The following is a 17,027-nucleotide window of genomic DNA, read 5'->3' as shown; positions in this document are numbered from 1 at the left end:
AATCAGGAACATCTCTAAAAAAGCACTATTGTGATACAAAGTGCACAGAAGGGGCCACAAGAAAACAGGATCTCATTTAAATACACTGATTGACTGCATAGGTTACTCAGGAGCTGCCAAGGTTTTTCTGTTTTAATTAACTTCTGTAGCCACATGCGGTGTAAACCATGTACCAACACTTTGACCAATACTGAACCAAAACCTTATCACATCTTTAGATTTTCTAGTTTCTAATATTCCTCCTTCTATTAAACACATTTTTAGCATTTGCTTTTAATTCCCTAGTCTTCTAGTGTCAGAAGAATTTTCCTGGAGATTTATTTACTGTTTCATGTTTGGTTTTTGTTTTATTACATCGCTCGCTTATAGCCATCAGAGTAAGGTTTGATGTGAATGATGGAGTAGTAGTGACTCATGTTCCACTTAATTCATTAAGAGGAACACAAATTCACACATAAAATGTGTGAATGAATGTAGCCACTTGTAATTACACATTCCATTACTTGTTTGCGCATAGAGCCATTATAGATAGTGAACAATCATATGCAAATCTATTTTGGCTCTGCTCCAAAAGGGACAGACCAGCTAAAACCCTAATAGACAGTGACTCATCATATGCAAAAGGGACAGACCAGCTAAAACTGATGGATCTCATCATGTTTGCCAGAAAATACAAGCTACCTCAGATACGTTTAACTTTGTTGGGAGTCCTCAGTGAGTTGCACTTGTGTCCTATGGCAAATTAGGCTATTGGACCAAGGGCTGAGCATACTCACTCCACTTAGGATTACTCACTGAGAAGAAAAGAATGGCGATGGGTGGAAAGCTGCTGGAAATGATCACTGCTGGTAATTATTCTCAGAAACATTACAGTCCATTATTTAGTATTTAGTAGGTATTTGTGTCAAACCAGACTGCGTGTAATCATATCAAAACCATTTCTCTTTTGTACATCAAAAATTATTCTCATGGTATCAAGGAATTTTTTCTGTCCTTGTGAAAAAAAAATGTTCTAAGTACTGCTCTACACATCTCAAGTAGATGACAATTTTCTCATCCAGCATTTATGTTGAATGTTTTAGTTTTAAAAACAAATTGACCGACATTCACTCTCACTCCTACATTGTCTCAGATGGCCTGCCCTGCCCCCAGCTATTGAGATTAATGGAGGTCTTTCCACTTTTCCCAGGGTCATGTGAATAATGCCCAAAGTTAAACTATATTTTCTGCAGTAACACACACACAATACCCTAACCACAAATGTGTTGTCGCTGCCCAAATTTATGTCTCGATGTTGAAGAACTCTTCCCCCACCCAATGCATACGCAGGGCCAAGGGCAATCCTACCCAGATTCACACGTTTCTACTCCGAGCACCTAGAGGCAGCGCAATGTATTGCTAGCTGCTCAGTGTTCCTTCTCACACTCCTGGTACATCCCCAGGGTGGCAGGGCAACGCCCATCTCACCCCTAAACACCAGCCGTCCCTGATCTTGATATGAACTTAATTGGACTTCTCCAGCAGATTATATTTAAGGCTCCCTGTTTTCCGTTTTTACTGATTTTTACAGCTAAATAAAGATAGAAAACCATTTATTTTCTTGTCTGTATTTATTTTTCAATGTGAATACAAATGGAAATTGGGTGCTTTTTGAGTGATTCTAAATACACTTTGCCATGACTGCCAGGTCAACTGTGTGGACTGATAGGTAAGGGGTTTAAAAAAAAAAGAATTGTAGTAAAGAGGCTTAAACAGCAGTAGATATGCACAAGGCTGATAGTGAAATGTTTTTCATCAAAGTGCATTCATTTAACTTCTGCTTGTGTTCATATCACTGAAACCTGGCAGGCATTCAAGCATGACTGCATATTTATTGGTTAAATAAATGTGGAAATATACCAGTTTCAGCTTTATTTCTTTCACAAAACCCATAATAAGGGGCCGATTAGGATGGCGGACGGACTTGCGTCCATCCGCCACCCCTGAGTAGGAGGGACCGTCCGCATGGGCTGCGGCGGTCCCTCCATGGCAATTAGGATGTGACCGCCAGGGTGGCGGTCACATCCTCTATTTTTAACATTGCGGCGGGTGCAGCTTCAAGCTGCACCCGCCGCAATGTTAAAAATGCATGTGTTGCATTTACATGCACAAAGCGGCAGGCACCGCACGGTGCCTGCTGCTTTGTGTACGCAAATGCAGGGGGGTACCATAGGTACCCCCCATGTGCACCCCCCACCCCCCATTCACCCAGGGGGCCCGCAACGGGCCCCCAAAGTGAATGTCTGTATGCTTTTCCATGGCGGAAAAGCCGCCGTGGAAAAGCATATTTACACAAACATCATAATATGGCGGACGGTGTCTCATAGACACCGCCTGCCATGTTATAGCTTTTCCGCCGCGGTCGGAAGCCGACCGCGGCGGAAAAGCGGCGGACGGAATTCCAGACCCACCAGCCATCCTAATTTGGCGGTGGGTCTTTGGAGTCTCCGCCGCGGTTTTTCCGCATCCTCCAGGCCGGCGGACACTTCCGCCGGCCCGGAGGATGCGGAAAAACCGCCATCCTAATGAGGCCCTATATATGGACAAATACAGATAAAGTTGGCAAAAAAATAAATATGGATTAATTCAGACGGAAATGTCAAAAAAAATAAATACCATAAAACTGGGAGCCCTAATTATATTACACCTTGCAAATGTCTGCCAGAAAGTGCTGCTGATGAGTTCAGCATTTCTTTGCCCACGATGCAAGCATTTGAAGTTTTTCTTTGAAAGGGGAAGTTGAAATTTGGTCCACAAAGACAAGATCATCATCATATCTGCTTTAAATACATGTGCAAACAATTAATCTATATGACAATCGTGAGTCATCTCTAATATAGAACCACCTGCATTGTCTAGGGCAGAAGATGTACCACTTTTAGATGGTTTTGGTGAACCTGATAATAGGTTCCTGTGTATGGCTAAATTGGTAGAATACTAGATCTGTGAAGAGCAAGAGCTATCTACAAATCTTTAACAATTATTTATGCTGCTGTTGTAAATAGATATGATATCATATTATAACGCAAGATTAAAAAACATTGATTGAACATGGAAACTTGGATGTAATGCATTTATTGCACAAGTGAGACATGAACCATGATGATATATATATATCATTGCTGGGCATGAATATGTGCATTATTCACGTATGCTAAATGACAACTTAGTTGGAGACCTTGGGGAAAACTGTTAGATAACACAAAGAAAGACTGTTTATAACACATGATCTGTGCTTTGATTATATTTTTGTGCTTGCTAATGAGTGATTGTGCCATACATATATACTTACAACAAATACTACTTCAGTCATTGCTTGGATTAATATTGTTTCATTTTTCTAGAATTGGATGATCTGCTCCGTCGCAGCCACGAGATACGAAATCCCGGTATGTTTTCTCTGTAATTATTGTAACTTTAATCCAGCAAGTATGTGATTACTTCATATAACTGCAGTTCGGTGCTGCACAGCACGGTCTAATAATGCACTTTTTGGAGGTTTACATTTTCCTTTCAGAAAGCAGTTTAAGACTTTTACTTAAAAGGATGTAGAGAATAACTTGATGAGAAGTTTAAAAATCTTGTTTGTGTACAACATATTTAGTAAGGGATACTGATAATAGAGAAACTGAGAGAAGACCAGGATATATTAACATATGGTCCTAATGGGGATCATCTTGGATGAGGAAATGATGATGTGAAAACCAGGAGTGGTTGAGTTTACAACTCATGTAGATATACAGGCTGTGGTGTAACATTAGTCCCTGTAACGCTGGTCAAGAAAAAATCATGTAACCCAATAAGCCAGAAGGGATCATGAGTACCACAAGTAAATGACAATGATAAATAATAGTATATTAATGGATCAGATTTACATAGGATGGCACACAAGCGAAAATGAGGGGGAAAAAATGTCTTCTAATCTAGGAAATCCAATATTTCTCAAAATCAGAAGAAACACAAATAATAATTGTGAAATTGTACTGCCAAGAATTTGGTTTAGACTACGCACAGAATTTTTTTTGAAACTTGTTAAAAACAGATTTGCATTGGCAATAAATTGCCTTCAGATGGGCAAACAATAAAAGATGCACCTTCTATTCCTTCATAATTATCACCATGTAAATGGTTCTCTTTCATAACTATCCATTTTTTTCCACCCATTTGCCAGGTTATCAACTTTATTTTACAGAAGACATTTTAAGGACCTCCACAGTGGAATGAGGTGCTTGTGAGGAGGGATACTATTGGGGTAATATTGGGATAATTTTGTGTTTAGATATTTGAGTTATGCAGGCCGGGGCGGCTCTCAGCTCATGGCAGCCCTGGGCAGGGAGCGTAGGTAGGGGGCCCCGGAAGAGGGGGTCCGGACGGGGAGGAGCCCCCCGGAGCTCAGGAAGGTGTTTTAATAAAAAGTCCAGAAAAGGCGTTAGATGACCAGTACCTGCGGCTGCTCCTACCCTTCCGAATTCGTCTCAGAACGATGCAATTTAGGAGGAGGAGGGTATTGTGACACACAATTTGGCCAGCAGTGGGTAGGGAAAAAAATAAGCCAATCAGAAACCAGGAGGAACGCAGGTGCGGAGGCCAGTGAAGAGGGGGGTTAGAGTGTTTGGAAGTGGAACAGAGCTGGAGGCCGCCAAATCCCTGCCAGGGGCCGCCACGCAAATATGTATCCATCCTCAGAGGATCCATCCTTCACATTTCTGAAATACTCCAAAGACAAATTTAAAGCAACACAACACACTGATGAAGAAGCCTCACCCCCTCTGCCCAAAGAGAAAATGTATAATGGCCATACCGTAGAATTTGTGACTCACTTCAGAAAATCATTTAGTCTTCTGCTGTCTCCCCACAAGATATATATATAAGCACTTTGCCACTAGAATCACCTGGCTAATGCCTGCAAGATGAGAACCTTCTCTACACACTAGCAGAACGAGGGGGGAAAATTCCTCTTTAGCTGTGGCAGAAAGGGAGGCACTCCCCTTAGCCAGGAAACTCACAGTGCATGATATTCAATCATGGCCAAGACATCTCACCTATGGTAAACTATGGGAAGGTCTTTCTTTTTTGTGTTTCACTGCTGCTGTAACAGAGTTAATATTCATACAACAGGAAGTTCTAGGAGGAAGGGAGTCATAGAGGGTTACAGTTATTGGCCAGCAAGTTGGTACAGCTGGTGTGGGAGGTGAGTGGAAGTTTGTTAATGTTGCTGAACATATAGAAAAGGACTTGAGAAAACTGAACACGTCCAACACTACGATAGCCAATAAAATGTAGTTTGCTCACATGCAGTCATTTGAATTAATACTTGAAACTGTGACCAGATGACAAATAGGACTAACTTATACAAAATCTGAACATCCCTCACTTGGAATGTGATCAAACTAAAGAAGCCCAGGAAGATGAGGTATCAGCCTACCAACAAAGACAGAGAGTTGACATTGACTTCCTGCAGGAGACACGCCTCACTCCATTTAATGACATGCTGGTTATTAAGAAATAATCTGGGATTAGCGTCACCTCTTTGTACTAAGCATTCCCATGAGGAATAGCCACCCTAGTTAATCATGGTACACCATTCAAGCTTACACACTCAGAAATCGATGAAGTAGGCAGGTACACTATAGCACAAACCTTAGCATGAACAAAACAAGAGACGCTCATCAACACTTATGCCTCCATTGTTGACTACACTAAGTGCTATGAAATCTAGTGGAGTAAACTGAAGGTAAAGGCCCAGGGGGCCCTGATATGGGGCGGCAACCTCAATACACACTGAACCCACAACTAAATAGATCATATGCAGCAGCTAGCGGTCACATCATTGCTAGTAAAACCCTCAAGAACATCATCACTTACGGCAAACTGTTAAACCCTGGACCCTGGACAAAAGCAAGGCATATATTACTCATATACACATAATATGTGGTCACAGTTAGATTTTTGGTTAACCACACAAGATGTAGGAACATGGGTAAATGAGTTGGAACACCTGCTCTGAACACTCTTCTACTACTTCCCAGTTGCATTATGAATCAATATAGCAAGGACCTTCCCAATGGAGAGGCTGTGGAGATCAACCCCTAGAATGCTATAGGACAAATTATTCCATGATGAAATTCAGACAACAATTTTCTACTATTTTGAGACAAACAAAGGCTCAATGAAACAAAGGCCGCCTTATGTGAGGCCTTCAAAGTAGTAACTATGGGGACAGTATATTTTTAAACAGCATGGCGTTCTCAGGGACTTTAGACTGAACCTTGAGACATTCAAAAGAGACATAAAACAACTAGAATCTCAACTAGAACTTCACTGTGATGATGGGCTTATGGTTTTATCAGGGACAAGGTCACTGAATACAACAAAGTCAGTGAGAGAAAGGCCAATTACCTTGGAAAATACACCAAGCGAAGAATCTAAGGAGATGGGGAGGGACCAGAGAAAATACTAGACAATACAATTAGGGGAACATGGGTCGCCAATGATGTGACCCATATAACCAGCGCCAAAGGCAAGACTGAATAAGAAGCTCAAGAAATAGAAAATATATTTTTAGCGTACTCTAAATAATTCTTTGCATCAAAACAAAATGATGGCAACAAAAGTGCCCATAATTATTTACAAGAAACTACTTTAGCATTGCTAAGCAATGCCCAAAGAGAATTCTTAGCCTGCCCCTTTACGATAGCTGAAATCAAGTATTCAATCTGCAAGCTGCCCAATGGCAAAGCCCTGAGATCAGATGGACTAAGATCGGAACTATATATTACGCTGACCTGTTGGCATCTCCCTTGCTGGAGGTCTATGTTAAGGCTTCAGAAATGGGCCAACGTCCTGACTCCATGCTGTTTTGATAACCCTTCTTAAGCTTTCCAAACTTCCAGACAGCTGTGAATCCCACAGAACCCATGTCTCTAATACATTTTGTTATAACATACTCACTAAAATAATTACAATCTGCCTACTCCGCATACTTCCCAACCTGGTGCTGCTTGACCAGTCAGGCTTTGGTCCAGGTAGATAGACACACACAACAGGTGCACCTCTGTTTACGCTGTTATCTCAGATATACCACAGGTGACTGCTGCTGGGGTGTTACTAGATGCCACAAAAATGTGCCTTCCTCAAGGGGCACTATCTTATGACGGTGCTGAGTCGTATGGGCAGGCACATACTATTTCTGGCTCTAATCAAGATAGCATATATATTATACTAGAGGTTTATATTTAAATGGGACAATGTTGAGCCCCGCCCAATAGCCCACAGAAATAGAAAGAGATGCCCGCCTTTTCCCAGTGGCAAAATAAAGGGCCCACAGCCCCCGCAGTGTTGGGTGCCGAGCTCCAAGGGTCCCCTTCAGCCCAGTAACCTGGCCTGGGAGCTCCTGAGTGAGTCCAGAGGGTGGCCCCTTCATGTACTTTGCAGGGCACCCCCTCAAGTTTCGTTACACCACTGCCATTCCCTGATTCTTTATGCAGTTGCACTAGTGCTACTTGCAGCCAAGCAAGACAAAATTATGTGCAACACGGGATACGATTCATGGATGTGCCCCTTCCCCTTCAACTATACACTAACATCACGTTTTATATTAAAGAGCCACAGAACACCTCAATCCCATACTGAGAGAATTTGTCGAATTTGGTGGGGTCTCTATCCTCACCTTAAAATGGGGCAAATCAGTGATCCTCCCGATAGCACAAAGTACTAATAGAACAGATAAAGAGTTCTAAACTAATATAATATCTAGGCATTAGGATCGGCCCTTATCTGGGTGAAATTCTCAGATTCAACTATGGCAAGGCAATAAGTAACCTTGAAGATTAAATATCCAGTTGGCTGAAATTACTGCTGTCAATAGCAGGATGTATCGGGCTTACAAATATGGTTTATCTTCCCAAATTTCTCCACTATTTTGTAAATTTTCCCATCTCACGCAACAAAACCTTCAAAACACTAACCTCTCTGCCCATTAAACCCACCTTGGCAGAAAAAGAAGCCCAGAATTGCCTGGGACACAATGACCTTGCTGTATGACCAAGAAGGGTTTGCCATTCCAAATATGGTACTATATTACTCATGTGCACAGGCTCACTTTGCACATTATTGGTTCCATCCCCAGCAATACTCTGTCCAGTTAGTGGAAAAGTATGTGGTGGATTCCACCCCCTTACACACTGTCAAATGCTCCAAACAACCCACAGTACACTTAGAAATTCTGTTAACTGCAATGTGGCCTCCTAGAATAAACTTAGCTTACAATAAGACCCTCAGTTACATCCATAAATGCACAAAATCTCATTGTTACACGTGATAAAAAGTTGCAACCTAAACATCATACAAAAAGTTCTAAGTTCTTATGCTGGAGCTAAGCATGCTGCAAGGAGTGGCACAAACCATGCGGCCTGGTGCAAACAGCCTCTGGCGCAAGTGGTCAGTGATGAGCTGCAGGTAAGGTAGCGGTCTTCTCAGTAAGGTGTGGAAGCAGCCGGTGCTAGGCCGATGTGCCTTGCTCCTACGGAGGGCTTGCAAACAGTACTCCCGGACACGCCCCTCTGCAGGGGCATCTCCTCCTATCCAGCCTGAGTTAAATTTGATCCCAAATCGAGCCCCAATCAAATCTGGACATCAAGAAATACAGGGAGCTGTCCCTATTTGGCGTTGCATTCTGGCGTGCCAGCCTGCTGCTTGTGTGTCCTGCTTATTAGCACACCACCAGCCTATCAGCTTAGGGTGGCTGGACCACCGCTCTCTCATTTATCATGCAGCACATCTCTCATGCTTGCGACGTGCAGGGGTCACCTCATGCTGCCTTTAGAGATGTCCATTGCCTTCTGCCCCTTCTTGTCTGCTTTATATATAACACATGGGGTCGATTCCGATTCAGGGAAAAAAACGTCCATACGATTTGTATCCGGAGCCCTCTCCATACGAATCGTACCCGTCCGTCCGAGTCACGAAGTACGATCCTTATTCCGTGAATCCCTCCTAATCGTCGCGATCCGTACGTATTGCAAGGCTGAAACCGTAAACCGTACGACTCGTATACATACCGTACGACTCGTACACATGCTGTACGACCCGACGAGTACGATCCGGACCGAGGTATGAGGACGCGATTCGTACGGTCCCCGTCAGGTAAGGGCGAGTCGTACGGAAAAGCACACAAATACATGCACACCGTACGGTCCGTACACCCCAGGATCGCAGGGGTATGCACCGTACCCCTGCGATCATGGGGTGTACGAGCCGTACCCCCATTGTACGATCGGTGTACGAGCCGTACCACATGTACGATCGGTGTACAAGCCATACCCCCATTGTACGATCGGTGTACAAGCCGTACCCCATGTATGATCGGTGTACGAGCCGTACCCCCATTGTACGATCGGTGTACAAGCCGTACCACCATCGTACATGGGGCACGGCTCGTACACCGATCATACAATGGGGGTATGGCTCGTACACCGATCGTACAATGGGGGTATGGCTCATACACTGATCGTAAAATGGGGGTACGGCTCGTACACCGATCGTACAATGGGGGTACGGCTCGTACACCGATCGTACATGGGGTACGCTCGTCCACCGATCGTACAATGGGGGTATGGCTCGTACACCCCATGATCGCAGGGGTACGGTGCGTACCCCTGCAATCATGGGGGGTACGCACCGTACCCGGGGGGGCGTTCCGTACCTGTTTCAGCGCGAACTCTGCTTTTACGGCTGTTTTTAGCTCCCGTAGAAAAAGGGTCGTACGGTGCGTACCCGACACATATCGTACTTGCTGGGTTGTAAAAACCAGCCGCGAACCGTACAGATGTCGCGTACAGCGGGTTCTGAGGGAGAATCGTACGGAGTTTAGAGTCGTACGGTGTCTTGTACGACTCGTACGGAGTACGGCTCCTGGTACGAATCGGACTTTGTCGTACGTACGGGGGACGTTGCAGGGTACGATTCGTAAGGGAAAAACGCTCCAAACGGCTATTCAGAGCGGATTTTCCCGAATCGGAATCGACCCCATGGTGTCCCAACTGGTATCATTTGAAGACAATTAGTAAGGATATGAATACAACATTATCCGAAGTGAGACAAGGAGACTCTATTTGATTGTAGCAGGTGCTCATGGCATTATTTATATAAACAATTCAGATAAGGGGTCAAAACAAATAGCAGTTATATCAGCACTGCAGGTATACAAATAGAAAATTGAAAACAACCCAAATTCTACTAGGTGCTCAAGTGTGTGAGTGAAAAAACACGGGGGCGACGCAGGTGACAATGTGGTCAGCGTGGACGGCGCAAAGTGACTTGTGCATAGATATGTACAGTTCATAAAAGCCAGAGTGGTTTCAGATGGTTTTAAATCGTTATTCTAATGTTGTTTTTCTGCGTGAACCACTTTGCGGGGGGCTCCTATAGTCTTGCTGAATAGTCGACGGCGTTTCGATCCACTTTAATTGGGATCATCATCAGGACTGGGTGGGTTGAAGGCAGTGCTGGGTCAGTTGGTGTCAACGTCTAGGTCGGCGTCTGGTACATCAGGATAATTCAGGAGTCTGGCCAGCGATGGTCGTGTCAATTATATGATCGATCTGGAGGTGAGGGGGGTCCAGTAAGCGGGGCTGGCCCGCGATGGCTGGAAAATTCCAGGTACCTCGTGGGTAGTGAGGTACGATGAGAAGACCGATCCAAACGTGATCGGTGTTTTGGGGAGAATGAATCTCTGATAGTTTGTAGTCGTGCGAATCGCAAGCTGTCCTGGCGATTGCGATTCGCACAACGGGCAAAACGGCACAAAAAACAAGGGGAAAACGAGTGAAACAGAGGGCAGAAAGGCACAAAAAACGAGTGGCACAGAGGGCCGAACGGCACAAAAAAAAGGGGATAACGAGTGAAACAGGGCAGAAGGGCACAAAAAACGAGTGAAACAGAGGGCAGATGGGCAGAGAAAATGAGTGAAACAGGGCAGAAGGGCACAAAAAACAAGGGGAAAATGAGTGAAACAGGGCAGAAGGGCACACAAAACAAAGGGAAACGAGTGAAACAGAGGGCAGAAAGGCACAAAAAACAAGTGGCACAGAGGGCAGAACGGCACAAAAAAACAAGGCGAAAATGAGTGAAACAGGGCAGAAGGGCACAGAAAACGAGTGAAACAGGGCAGAAGGGCACAAAAGACAAGGGGAAAATGAGTGAAACAGGGCAGAAGGGCACAAAAAACAAGGGGAAACGAGTGAAACAGAGGGCAGAAAGGCACAAAAAACGAGTGGCACAGAGGGCAGAACGGCACAAAAAACAAGGGGAAAACGAGTGAAACAGGGCAGAAGGGCACAAAAAACAAGTGAAACAGGGGGCAGAAGGGCACAAAAACAAGTGGCACAGAAGGCATAAGGGCACAAAAAACAAGGGGAAAACGAGTGAAACAGAGGGCAGAAGGGCACAAAAACGAGTGAAACAGAGGGCAGAAGGGCACAAAAAACAAGGGGAAAACAAGTGAAACAGAGGGCAGAAGGGCACAAAAACGAGTGGCACAGAGGGCATAAGGGCACAAAAAACAAGGGGAAAACGAGTGAAACAGAGGGCAGAAGGGCACAAAAAACGAGAGGAAAACGAGTGAAACCGGGCAGAAGGGCACAAAAAAACGAGTGAAACAGAGGGCAGAAGGGCACAAAAACGAGTGAAACAGAGGGCAGAAGGGCACAAACAACAAGGGGAAAATGAGTGAAACAGAGGGCAGAAGGGCACAAAAACGAGTGGCACAGAGGGCAGAAGGGCACAAAAAAGGAAGCAAAAACGAGTGGCACAGAGGGCAGAAGGGCACAAAAAACAAGGGGAAAACATGTGAAACAGAGGGCAGAAGGACACAAAAAACAAGGGGAAAACAAGTGAAACAAAGGGCAGAAGGGCACAAAAAACGAGTGAAACAGAGGGCAGAAGGGCACAGAAAATGAGTGAAACAGGGCAGAAGGGAACAAAAAACGAGTGAAACAGAGGGCAGAAAGGCACAGTATGGGATCTGATGAAATTAGGCTTAAAGTCAATGAAACTGGGCGTGGGGGGGGTCTCTCGGGAAAATGTGCGAGTTGCTTCGGGTTCAGTAGCTCACGACGATTTTCACTGGCCAGAAGTAGCTCTGACTACACAAAAGGTTGGAGACCCCTGGCCTACTAAGTCCTATCACTTCAGGAGAGGAGGAGAAAATAATCACTAACGGTCGTCTTGACGGTGCCCCGAGCCCCAATGGCTTACCACGAGTGATCTTCAAACAGAACCCCCACTATTGGGCTAAACATATGTCCACCTGGTACAACCATGTTCTTACCAACCAGGTAATTCCAGACAGCAGGAGGGGAGTGTGAGAAGTTGGCCTGGCATATGCTGTCCACTATTCTAGTTGGCACCTTGCACCAGTCCAAACGACCCTCATTGATGGTAGGTTTAAAGACAACCTTTATAGAAAGCTATCCTAGTGGTAGCTGTGGAGAGCAGCCTTCAGGCTAAGTCTTGAAGGAATGTAAAGCAGCTTGTTTTACCAGTCTATAATCTCATGAATGACCAAATGAAAGGAGAACCACACCAGGTGTATATAAAATATATATATGTATTTATTCTAAACACATCCCTCTAGTCTCTTTATGAGGCTAGAGGCAAAAGTACACAAAGTAAACTTAATTAGCACACAGTAAATTAGCACAGTATATGTTTTGCCCTTGGGGCCTCACAAACCGTATACTAAGAAAGTGGTATAAGTACCACTGTGAACATAAAGACAAGGCATACGGCCTGTAGAACCGCTGGGGCAACCAGGAAACACCCAAGGTAGGGACGCAGGAGACCCACTGTGGACGCGTGCAGTGTCTAAACACAGCCGCGAATCACCATTGACTTCTATGATTTAAAGACAACCTTTATAGAAAGCTATCCTAGTGGTAGCTGTGGAGAGCAGCCTTCAGGCTAAGTCTTGAAGGAATGTAAAGCAGCTTGTTTTACCAGTCTATAATCTCATGAATGACCAAATGAAAGGAGAACTACACCAGGTGTATATAAAATATATATATATTTATTCTAAACACATCCCTCTAGTCTCTTTATGAGGCTAGAGGCAAAAGTACACAAAGTAAACTTAATTAGCACACAGTAAATTAGCACAGTATATGTTTTGCCCTAGGGGCCTCACAAACCGTATACTAAGAAAGTGGTATAAGTAACACTGTGAACATAAAGACAAGGCATACGGCCTGTAGAACCGCTGGGGCAACCAGGAAACACCCAAGGTAGGGACGCAGGAGACACACTGTGGACGTGTGCAGTGTCTAAACACAGCCGCGAATCACCATTGACTTCTATGGAGAAAGTTGCGATTAGATTTTTAAAGATTAAGGACACTTAGGAGTGGACTAGGAACAAACCCCTTCAGTACTCATGATACCTCACCCAGGGATGCCGGGTGCATAGGTGTCTTTTCGTATCCGGCTTCGTCGTCGTTTCCTAAGGAGAGCTGCAAAGAAGGGCTGCAGGCGACCAGATGAAAAGTGTCCAGATGGATCCAAGGGTGGATCGAAGATCTGAAGAACCTGAAAGCAGAGGAGACAGAATTTAGGTCACTTGCCAGTGAGCAAGGAGGCAACAAGAAGATGCCCACAGATGTTGTGTGATTTCAGGTGCAGAAGGTGAAGCTTGACTCTTCAGCCACAAGGACCTGGAGGCATCGACGACAACCAGGAGCTGGATTTGAGCTGTCCTATGTCGGATGTCGAGTGCTGCAGCATCGGTATCTGGATTGGACCCAACAAGCCTTGGCAACAGCAACCCAGACAGAATGCAAAGATTGGCTTCGGAGCAGACCAGCAAGTTCTGAGGGACTCACCCTTTGTAGGGGAGTCAGGGCACGTCTGGAACAACCAGGGAAGCCTAAGTAACAAAAGAATTACCTTCGTGGGGACCCACCAGTCGATGGGCCAGGGATCGTAAAGGGGCCTCAAGCAGAAATGCTAGAAGTGGGCCCACGGAACACTCGTGGAGTGTAAGCCCACAATCTTTGGAGCAAATGCTGCTCAAGGCTTGGACTACGAGTAGCCCAATGCACAACTTCAGGAAGGTTCGGGAAGTAGGTGCACTAGCAAATGTGCATGGTGTCCAGGAGTTCCAGTCCCACGTCTCTTGTGATGGCTACAGGTCTCAGCTTTACTGAGATCTTGTGTTGGCTTCGGAGATGTCTGGAAGTCCATGTCCTGTGTCACAGATTCTTCGGGATCCGGCGGGAGCCTTGAAAATGCAGACTGGCAAGATGCTTCTTTGGTGCCTGTTTGAACAGAGGAGTCACTCCTTGACCCCAACGGAGATCCTTCCATCTTCTAGTTGAAATAGAACTTCTAAGTTCCAGGATATATGTTGCAGAGGTTTGTCAAGGGTAATCTAAAGTCCTAGGGACTGGGTTCCTATACTTATACTAGGTTTAGGGGATGGACTAACTCTAAGGTCCCACCTACTGGAGGACCTGGGGAAGGGGTGGTTACACCCCTTCCCCTTTGTCCAGTTTCACGCCGGAGCTGGGACTGAGTGCCCCAGCAACCAGTTTGAACTGGGGTATGCACAGGGACACCTTTTGTGCCCCAGGCACTGTCTGAAAAGTATTCACTGAATGGACCCACCCTGCCCCAATACACTAAAGCCTGTCTGGGGAGGTGGTTATACCTCCCTGTGACAGGAAACCTATTGTCCAGGCTCCCCAGACTGAGTTTCATCCAGCAGCAGGAGGACAGACTCGTGTCTGTGGCAGCAGCATCCATGTTGTGATGCTGGGGCTCTTTTAAACTATTACCGGTCAGGTAAGTGTGTACATATCTTCTCCCTCTAGAAGGGTGGAATTCTACCCCCACCACCAGGGCTGGCAGGGGGGGTAGAATTCCAAAGTGTTTGACACCAAACACAACATGTTTTGATGCAGCCATTGCAAAGTTACCATTTACCGCAAGGTTATAATGCACTTAAGAGTACATGGTATGGCTGTATCACAGAACAGCAATAAGGAAGTAATTCCGAAAGCTGCAGAGGGGCTCAGCTCATGCTTGGGCACCCTCTCACACAAAACCAAGCACTCTGCCTTCAGGATTGTCAAGGCCTGCCATAGAAGTGACTTATAGATTTATATGTGTCTGTATATATAGGTAGATATAGGTATACTATATCTTAGTAAGGGGTACTTACACCACCTTACACAGGCTGCAGTAGCAGACCGGTGGTGCCATTTTGGAAGGCTTCCCAGGGGTGGCATAATACATGCTTCAGCCCCTGGTAGGCCTCTGGCTACTGGGCCCTTGTTACCTAAGGTACCATATACTAGGGACTCATAAGGGTATCCCAGTAACCAACCTGGAGTGTACCTAAAGTACATGCAATCAGTTTAGAAAGGAAGCAGATAGGCTGAGGTCCTGGTTAGCAGGGCCCCAGCCAGACTAAAGTTGATAAATCAGTGAAATACAGCAAACAGTGGTGGTAACCATAGTAAGCAGATCCTACTCTCCTACAGGGAGCGAACCTGGCTCTGATTTATAAAGCAGGGAAGACAGCCCTACCCTTCAACAGTTGGTTGATCACGCTACTGGACTGGGAGGAAAATATTTAGCTAAACCTATGTTTGCTGAACTGACAGTCTGGGCTGATTCAGGCTCATTGGATTTGGTGAACCAGACCGGATTCATCAAGCAAACACGCGCATCCACAAACATCCTAATGCATGCCCTGCTAATCATCAAAGCCAGGCGTCGCTCCTCAAAATCTATACCTGTGTTCTGTGGACTTTCACTCACCATTTGATAAGATACAGCATAACATTTTGTGAACCAAGCTGTAAAACGGGGGAATTTCTCCTCTTCTCCTAAGAGCCATTCAACTGTTGTACACTGACATGTGAACAAGGGTAAGGCTGGTCACAGGTGCATTGATCTCAAAGAAAATATCTACAATCAGCGACCTTTAACAATGATGTGTGTTGGCTTTGTTTCTCTACAATCAATTCAAGTTGAGCTGACAACTGCTCTCTATAGTGTCAACACACATTCTCCCACTGTATCTGGGTTTAACGCTTCTCATATGCTGTACACTGACAATGTTGTTCTGATCACTTGCACAAGGGTCGGCCTACAGCGATTAATTAATTCATCTGCCCTGTATGCTGCAAATCACAGGCTATGAGTCGATTTTAATAAAACAAAAACAATGTTAGTGACAACAAGAAGATGTCCTCCACCAATTTTCCATATAGACGGCTCAGCCTTCGATACCGTGCTGGAGTATCAATACCTGGGCATAATCTTTGATGCTAAAGGTGCTTTAATCAAACATTGCACTGCGATACAAAGGAGAAATAACACTCTAGCCTCCTCTTTTATGCTCCTTAAAAGGAACATCTCTATAGCCACTCCTTCAAGTCACGGTCACTAAACATGTTCCTTCACTCACATATGGAGTTGAGGCCCTGTTATGAAAATAATTGATAATGCCATAAAAGGGACATACCGATGTGTGTTCAACCTCCCTCGGATCACATACCTTGCCCAAATTCGTTTTGAGTTAGGACTCGGAAACAGAACTTAAGCTGGATGGGTGCTTATTTGAAACTTTGTTGCAAGTTAAACAAGCATTTGCAATGCAATAGGTCTCGCATTACGAAAGTGTGAGCTATTGGTATTGTAAATGAGACATTTTTTTAACATGTGTTTGCTTTGAAAATATATAAATTAATAGCATTGTTATTCACAAAGCCAATAGCTTACACTTTCCTAATGCGAGTCCTATTGGCTATGGCAATGCTTGTTGGTAGCAAGCAAAGACAGTGCTGTTGTGGTGCTGAGTGATGATCTGGTTGGGCTGAGTGATGTGGTGGTGCCCTGAGTGATGTGGTGGTGCCCCTGAGTGATGTGGTGGTGTCCCTGAGTGATGTGGTGGTGTCCCAGAGTGATGTGGTGGTGTCCCAGAGTGAT

General features: G+C 44.9%; 1 protein-coding gene across 1 annotated transcript in view; it reads left to right on the top strand.

The window, feature by feature from the left end:
- MYOM3 (myomesin 3) overlaps window positions 1-17,027 on the top strand; it is a 451,709-nt gene that overhangs the window by 321,840 nt on the left and 112,842 nt on the right. The window contains exon 24 of the mRNA XM_078681253.1: window positions 3,384-3,428. Within this exon, the coding sequence (XP_078537379.1) occupies window positions 3,384-3,428 (45 nt within the window). The remainder of the gene's footprint in view (window positions 1-3,383; window positions 3,429-17,027) is intronic.

The sequence above is a fragment of the Lissotriton helveticus genome, chromosome 3_1, assembly GCF_964261635.1.
Source record: "Lissotriton helveticus chromosome 3_1, aLisHel1.1, whole genome shotgun sequence".
In the NCBI taxonomy this organism is placed as follows: domain Eukaryota; kingdom Metazoa; phylum Chordata; class Amphibia; order Caudata; family Salamandridae; genus Lissotriton; species Lissotriton helveticus.
Note: the sequence above shows the minus strand (reverse complement) of the source record. Positions and strands in the feature narration are given on the sequence as shown.